Source organism: Arachis ipaensis, chromosome B01 (genome assembly GCF_000816755.2).
Source record: "Arachis ipaensis cultivar K30076 chromosome B01, Araip1.1, whole genome shotgun sequence".
NCBI lineage: Eukaryota > Viridiplantae > Streptophyta > Magnoliopsida > Fabales > Fabaceae > Arachis > Arachis ipaensis.
The window spans coordinates 110343837-110352509 of NC_029785.2; the positions used below are offsets into that span (position 1 = coordinate 110343837).

Consider the following 8673-nt stretch of genomic DNA (forward strand, 5'->3'; position numbering starts at 1 on the left):
TATTTTCTTATTTAAGAAAAAAACACATGTTCAAAACAAAATCTGAATTTGTTTTTTTAAAGGGAAGCATGACTTGAGTATTTGGGATGTGCCACCATTTTTTTTTAAAAATTTGTATTTCATGATAATGGTAATAGAACACAAGAAAATTAAAACTCCCTGCCTCCTTCTTTTCATTTTTGATTTTCTATCCAATTTTTTTAATTATTCAATTGATTATGAATTAGAGACGTTAGTAATTTGGATGGTAGAAAAATCAATGGTGGTGGTGGAAAACAATGATGGCAGTCGTGGAAGTGATGTAGCGGTGGATAAGTATAGGGATAAAAATGACATTTGATTTTAAATAAGTGTGTCTTGTACACTATGACCAAATATACTAAAAAAATTTGTATATTTTATATTGATGTATCTCTATGTATTTGTGTCTCTGTCTTTATGTCTAAAAGACACTAACCAAACACTGCCTAAGAGACGAGAGGGGAGAGTCTGTGTCTCTCAAAGAACTTGGAGTTGAAGGTAAGGGACAGAGGGAGAACTCGAGAGAGTGACGAGAGAAGAGAACGGCTCAAAGACGTTGAGGTGAGTGGTTGGGCATTGGGTTAAGACAATAAAAAAGAAAGGAGATGTTCTACAAATGAAAACCCCATTTTTCCAAAAAAAAAAAAAAAGCAAATCGGTCCAAGTCATATAAATCGACCGGGCCGACAGTTTTGATGAAATCCGACCGGGTCATTTCTGATTCCACCGAATCTGATACATGACCGGTTCAACGAGTAACTCGACCCGACTAAATCACTGGGTGATCAGATTTCCGGTTGGACCAACCGGGTCGAGCCGGTTTGATAACACAGCAATAATGTAATGGCAACGCTGTTTATATTATTAATTACCTCCGTATAGTTCTTCCAAATGTCTCTGTGGTGAATCAGACATGCACCACGCTCCACGCGCCACGCGCCACGCGCCACTTTCACACAAACTCAACCCTCTTCTTATTCTGAAACGCGGCCATCAAGGCATCTTCCCATTGGTTCTTACAGGCGCATGTATTCACGGATCTAGGCTAGAGAGTGGCCTAAAAGATTGTTTCTATTCAAAAGTTTTTTCGCTCTGATCAACGGCTACTCCACACTGCACCACTTTTGGTTCCAGCTTTCAAAAAAGTTGTCCTTTTTCACCTTCTTCATAAAATATAAAATATAAAATATAAAATATATAAATATAAATTTGAGTAAAATCAAAACACAGAGCCACAAAGCACTCTCTTTTTGCTCCTTCCTTCAAATTATTATTATTATTATTTTTTGTTTTCTTTTCAAATAAACTTCAAGGTTTGAATTATGGTAATTTGGTAACCCTTTTTTGGGTCTACATTTTCATCACAAGCATTCCCAACCTCCACTTTACCCACTTGAATGATATCACTTCAAAGTGGCTGGTTCCATTTCAACTCACAAGGAGTGTACAGATCTTCAAAGTTCAAACTTGATTGAGCTCACTCTGGGAAATGCAAATGAAAATGGGTTATGGAGTGTGGGGTTTCTTCGTTTTGACCACATTTTTATTCTGTTCTTCCTCTCTTGCTCTCACCCAAGATGGTAAGAACCATATGAATCCCCCTTTTCTCTTTGTTCTCTCTTTTTCTTGCTATATGCTACGTTGCTGGGTTTAAAGTTTGGAACTTCAAGGCATTTTCATTATTTTGATTGCTGTGTTAGGTTTGGCCTTGTTGGAAATGAAAAGCACATTGAATGACACAAAAAATGTTCTCAGCAACTGGCAAGAGTTTGATGAATCTCCTTGTTCATGGACTGGTATCTCATGTTACCCTGATGCTGAACAAAGAGTTCGCTTCATGTATGCAAAAAAGCATCATACACCCTTCATTTTATTCTTACTCTTTTTTTTTTTACTTTCAAGAACCTCTTACTTTCTGAGCTGAGTATGACTCCTTTGTGTGCTTGTGCTCTTCAGAAATCTTCCATACATGCAACTTGGAGGAATCATATCTCCCAGCATTGGCAAACTCACTAGACTACAGAGATTGTAAGTGGAGCATTTAGGGTTATTGGGTTCATCTTTAAGCTACAAGTACTGAACACAATTTGTTACAATGAATCAGGGCACTTCATGAGAACAGCTTGCATGGGATTATTCCTTATGAAATCAGTAATTGTACTGAGCTAAGAGCGCTGTAAGTGAAATAAATAGTACATTTCCTTGTTCAGTTTGCCATGTTGATTGTTTGAATGATGAATACTACTTGTGTTGATACTCTCCTCTTATATATTATGCTGAGTGATTGATGGGTTTAATCTGATTCTGTTGAAAAGGTACTTAAGGGGTAACTATTTCCAAGGTGGAATACCAGCAGCTATTGGAAATCTATCTTTTCTAAATATACTGTAAAGTCCATCTCTGATGTTTTCAATTCTTTGAATAGGTTTCTAGTCTTCACTAGCTTACGTTTTTCAATTGGTATTGTACAGTGATTTATCAAGCAACTCATTGAAAGGTGCTATACCTTCCTCTATTGGCCGTCTCTCGCATTTGCAAGTTCTGTAAGTTAATTTAACTTTGCAGCATAGTGATATTCATAAATCATGACCTCAAATTTCAGTAAAAGCTGAACCTCTTTATCTTAGGAATTTGTCTACCAACTTCTTTTCTGGAGAAATCCCTGACATTGGAGTTCTAAGCACCTTTGGGAAGAACTCGTATGTACTCCTTGCGGTCTTGCCTCACACTGGTTTTTTATTGTTTGTTTATTAATTCTGGTTAATTTGGTAACATATTTGTCTGGTGCTGTGTAAAAGATTCATTTGGTTTCAAATTCATTTCCATGTGTGTAGGTTTATTGGCAATCTAGATCTTTGTGGGCGACAAGTAGAAAAACCATGCCGAACATCACTTGGTTTCCCTGTGGTGCTACCCCATGCTGAAAGCGAAGAAGCTGCAGGCAAGTCGGCTTCTTGGATTTATAACTCAATTGCACACTGAGAAATCTGGATTTTTTTTATATATAAATAAATTAAATATTTTATTTACCAATATGTATAATTTAGGGCATATTTACATTTTTATATCGTTCTACATATTTCGTTTACAACATAAACGAAATAAGTATACACATATCTCCTTTACGAGATAAGTCAGAACCTTTTTGTATGTATATTGGGTGCAAACAAGATACATGCTTAACTTCTTTTCTTGTCATATCTTGTTTATACCAGATACGTATACATTTATCTCATTTTTTTCTCATGGTAACCGTATAAATATCTTGTTTATAGATAGATATACACATCTTGATATTTCTTTTTTCGTAAATTTTTCATATCTCGTTTGCAAACAAAATCTAGTCAATTAAAATTTTACTTTTCTTGTTTACAGTGTAAATAAGATACGTTCATAATTATTGGTAAATATGATTTAAGAATGTAAAAAATTCCCAAATTAGGTATGTTTGGTAAATAAAATATTTTATTTATTTATTTATAAAAAAATCCGAGAAATCTTGGCTAAACTCTGTATCACAATTAATAACAATAAATATTTAAATTTACATGCAGTCCCTCCCAAAAAATCTTCACATTACATTAAGTGGTTGGTAATTGGGGCAATGTCAACAATGGGAATTGCACTTGTGATAATCCTATCATTACTGTGGGTCCGGTTGCTATCGAAGAAGGAAAGAGCTGCTAGGAGATACACAGAAATGAAGAAACAAGTTGATTCAGAATCAAGTAGGAAGAATGATATTTACACTTTTGACAATATCGACTTTTTCTTGTTTTGCAAACGATGACCTGATCTTGTAACAGGAGCAAAACTTATTACATTCCATGGTGATCTTCCATACGCATCATCCGAGATCATAGAGAAGCTCGAGTCTCTTGATGCAGAGGATGTAGTAGGATCAGGAGGATTCGGGACTGTTTACCGGATGGTGATGAATGATTGTGGCACATTTGCTGTCAAGCGGATTGACAGAACTCGTGAAGGGTGTGATCAAGTGTTTGAGAGGGAACTTGAGATCTTGGGGAGCATCAAGCATATAAATCTGGTAAACCTACGCGGTTACTGCAGGCTCCCTTCTTCAAGGCTCCTTATATACGATTATTTGGCCATGGGAAGCTTAGATGATCTCTTGCATGGTATGCTTCATTTCCTTTGAAATCTTTATTCTTCTCTATAACATGACTTGTAATGAATAACTTATTTTTTATTAGAAAATACTCAACAACCACTGAATTGGAACGATCGCTTAAATATAGCCCTTGGTTCTGCCCGGGGTTTGGCGTACTTGCACCATGAGTGCTGTCCCAAAGTTGTACACCGCGACATCAAATCTAGCAACATTCTCCTTGATGAAAATTTGGAGCCTCGTATTTCTGATTTTGGTCTCGCAAGGCTTTTGGTCGATGAGGAGGCTCATGTCACCACAGTGGTTGCTGGCACATTTGGCTATTTGGCACCAGGTATGTGTACGTCTATTATATAGTCTCAAGTAGTAAAATATTTCAGATTTCAACACTAGAAAATCAGATTTTACAATTTAATGTTGTCCTTGCAAAGTAAAATTCCTTAGATATTAATGTGGAGATAAATAAGAATGTCAGGACAGAATACAAGTGTTATTCATTTGATAATGTTAACATTAACAAAATTAAATTACTAACTTTTAGCTCTTGAAATTTCAATTTTCTCATCAATGCATCAATTATTGAAGCTCTTTCCTGTTTGCATCATATCTAAACTTAATTTTATGGCGCCAAAGCTAATGAAACTCCATTAATTGATTGATGGTTTTGTATTTATATGCGAACCAGAGTACCTACAAAGTGGTAGAGCCACTGAAAAGTCAGATGTGTATAGCTTTGGAGTTCTATTGCTAGAACTTATAACTGGAAAGAGGCCTACTGATCCTTCCTTCGCAAAGCGAGGTTTAAATGTTGTTGGTTGGGTAAGCTCTATAACTCATTCAATGTTGATCACTTTAAGGTCTGCAAAATTTTCAGCCACGATGATGTTTTATGTTTTGGTAATTGTTCGGCGCAGATGAACACATTGCTGAGAGAAAACAGATTGGATGATGTGGTAGACAAAAGATGCACCAATGTGGATGCAGGGACTCTTGAGGGGATTCTTGATATAGCAGCAAGATGCACGGATGGAAATGCGGAAGAACGTCCATCGATGAATGAGGTGTTACAGTTGCTTGAGCAAGAAGTTATGTCTCCTTGTCCTAGCGAATTCTACGAGTCTCAGTCAGATCGCTGAGACGCTGACAAACAAAAATCGAAGTAGTCCTTAATTGTTGGTAGTGCTAGTGCTACTGCTACTGCATAAGTATTCTAGTTTTGTCAGTGCTTCATGCCACTCTTTGTGGCTTTTTGTAGATTTTGTTGTATGTTGCAGTGACAAATGAGAATTGGTGCAACTAAGTGGCTTTGTGAATACATTTGCCTCGTTCTCTTCTTGTAGCATTGAAGAGAGACAATTTGGACATTGCAGTGGGTTTGGTGTTTGGAATTAGCTCCGTTCTTGCTATTATTTTTAAGTATTGAAATTTCATTCATCCCTGATATACAGAAACATGCACCACTCTTTGGTTTGGTTCATGCAACAGTGCAACTATGTGAGTCTGTTGGCATGCAACGAGCAATAAAAATTTCACTTAAACGCGTAATACACTTTTTATTTATTTTAATTAGTGTAATATATTTACATATTGCCTAGTCTTGTATAAAAACCAATTATATAGTCCAATGGTACGTCTCCCGTCTCTTTACCACGTGGTACTCAAAAGAGATTTATGTGTATGATATGATATATTGACAATTATTTGATTTATATAAATAATTCTGTCTAATAGGATAAAAGTTTTGTTGTGTCTCCAATCTCTCTATAATTAGTATATTTTTTGGGCCAAAATTTTTGAGACATGATATCTTTTTTATTTTCGAATTATCTTATAAAAAAATATAAACACCGAATCAAGTCCAAAAAAACACCGAATACAGTTCATTCAAATTATTTTTGGCCCAATCCAATTGATTAACTCGTGATATATCACTTATTTTATACCTCTTGAACTTATACCATGTATATGTTATTCTTTTGAGATATGTATATGATGACAGAATATTTATAGTGATGACTAATTATGTTCCTGTTATTTAAACAGATTCATAATTTTTTTTTGGGGTAAAACAGATTCATAAATTTCAGGCTTAGCTACCTGGTAAAATTTTTTTGGGCTAACCTTATGTTTTACAATTAGGTTTGATTGGTTGTGTGTTGAGTCCAGAATTTAGCTAGACTTGATAGAGTTTATTTAGTGTTTTGTATGTGAAGAAATGATGGTGTGCAAAAGGCCCAAGTAGTAGAGTAGTCCAGTCCCGTCCACAAAGTGAAAGAGAAGGGAAAGCAGTCAAGCACTACTTCCCACTGCTACTGGTGGTGGACAATCCTCGATGGATAAGTTTTTGTTCTCTGTTGACGGGGCGGTGACGATAGATTTTTAGAATATAATTATAAACGAGTAATCATGTTAAATATATTTTTTAAATATTTTTGGTAAAAAAAATTTGATTAAAAAAAAAAAATCAAACAATCAACAACTCTTTTCAAAATGTCGACAATGCCCCCACCTCTACTCTTATATTTTCTATTTTTGTTTTTCTGTCTCTCCGTTTCTGACCTTTGGCGGTGTTGAAAGGCTAATGTGTTGTGTTACAACGGCTCAACGGTGGTTTCTATTGTTTCAACTATTCCACTGTTTTGAGAGAGAGTTGAGAAATGTCCTCTGCAATTGGAATTGGAATTGGACTCAGGTCTTCACTCTCAAATCATGGTTCATTGTCATTGATTAACCGAAAGGGATTGAGTCTGAATTATTTGGCAAGAAGGAGGAGGCAACCGCATGGGATTGTGGCATCAAGCGACGTGGCTTCGCCTTCCCCCTCCCTATGGGATGACTGGAAACCCCTCAAATCTGCCTCAACTCCTTCCCTCAGCGACATTCTCTGGCCTTCTGCAGGTCAACACAATCAATCTCTCTCTTTCTCTTTCTCTTTCTCTTTCTCTGTTTGTATTCACTTGTTTGGATCACTCAAATGAACAGGGGCATTTGCGGCAATGGCACTGCTGGGAAAGATGGACCAGCTATTGGCACCAAAGGGCCTCTCAATGACTATTGCGCCTTTAGGTGCAGTTTCTGCTGTCCTCTTCACCACACCCTCTGCACCTGCTGCCAGGGTATTATTCCATTCCATTCTCCATATTCTCTTCTTTACCGCGTTGATAAGACTAATGTGGTTCGTTATGCAGAAGTACAACATGTTCATGGCTCAAATAGGTTGTGCAACCATTGGTGTTCTCGCATTCACCATATTCGGACCCGGATGGCTCGCTAGGAGTGCTGCTCTCTCTTCCTGCATTGCCTACATGATCTTCACCGGCACCGTTCACCCACCAGGTATTTTCACTACAAATACAATTCTATTAATATCCGTTGTTAAGCTGCATCGTAAAATCATTTATTCTAAAAGTTTAAGCTGATATGAGTAGAAGGTTTGTGAATAGTTATATCTCCGACACTTATAGTAAGCATTATTTGTCATGAATTAGTTACATCTTTGATAAGCTGAAACAGTTATGCTATTTATTCGACTAATTAACATATGCAGCCGCAAGCTTGCCATTGCTTTTCATCGACGCCGTTAAATTGCATCACTTGAATTTCTGGTATGCTTTGTTTCCTGGTGCTGCTGGATGCATTCTTCTAAGTTTGATTGTAAGTAATCTATTATTATACTCTCAGACTCTTTGATTGTGATTCATTGACTAATTGGAAGACCTGAATTGTTCCTTTTGTTTTGTTTTCTTCAGCAAGAGGTAGTTGTATACTTGAAGCAAAATGTCAAATTCTGAGATCCATTCATTGATCTCTGAAGGCCAGAGTAATCCTTCTTCCAATATAGTAATTTACTTTCTTACTGAAGGACCTGGAGGAAGAACATTATTCATTGATCAGAATTTGTGAAATGTGAAAGTATGTCCACAAAAAATTACGATTGTACATTTTCCTTCACCAAACAGGGCTCCTAGTTGCAAACTTGCAACAATGTATTGCCATTGGGGTTTCTGTGATCATAATATTGAATCCAAAAATTATTTCAAAACATTTTATATCAACATTTGTTGCATTTCATCCTTTGGTTGACACAGGTTGAAACCATATTATAAACGAGGGATTAGAGATCCCAAGTCTTGGCAGAAAAGTAGCCAGTTATATAAAAAACCATAAGCCGCATGTTAAAATGAGAAATTGATATTTGTATTATTTTTCTTCCACTTCTTAGGAATCACTTTTAATATAAAAAATAAAAGTAATTAAAAAAACCCAATCTTGTTACTACTATATCAGCAATATGTTTGAGAACAGGCATCGTATGAAAAACACACTTATGAAATAATTTATGATGTGATTTTGGAATTTGAAGAAAGATGTATAATAATACATTTTCCATTTTTCATTCTTAAAACAAAGCAATAGAAAAGTTCAAAAAGATTAACATTTTCACTTTTTCTATATTTTTCCATATGTATATCTCAATGCCTAAATAAAAAAATAAATGAGAAAAATAAATAATTACAAATATG

General features: G+C 35.8%; 2 protein-coding genes across 2 annotated transcripts; both read left to right on the forward strand.

The window, feature by feature from the left end:
* LOC107633615 (LRR receptor-like serine/threonine-protein kinase FEI 1) lies at positions 1254–5584 on the forward strand. Its single transcript, XM_016337223.2, has 13 exons — positions 1254–1601; positions 1722–1860; positions 1978–2049; positions 2126–2197; positions 2337–2408; positions 2493–2564; positions 2649–2720; positions 2856–2962; positions 3576–3749; positions 3828–4160; positions 4236–4484; positions 4836–4969; positions 5065–5584. The coding sequence occupies exons 1-13, from the start codon at positions 1511–1513 to the stop codon at positions 5284–5286; spliced, it is 1809 nt and encodes a 602-aa protein (XP_016192709.1). The 5' UTR covers positions 1254–1510; the 3' UTR covers positions 5287–5584.
* On the forward strand, positions 6678–8221 carry LOC107633606. Its single transcript, XM_016337216.2, has 5 exons — positions 6678–7048; positions 7133–7266; positions 7339–7486; positions 7698–7804; positions 7900–8221. Exons 1-5 carry the CDS (start codon positions 6808–6810, stop codon positions 7939–7941), a joined length of 672 nt encoding a protein of 223 aa, XP_016192702.1. The 5' UTR covers positions 6678–6807; the 3' UTR covers positions 7942–8221.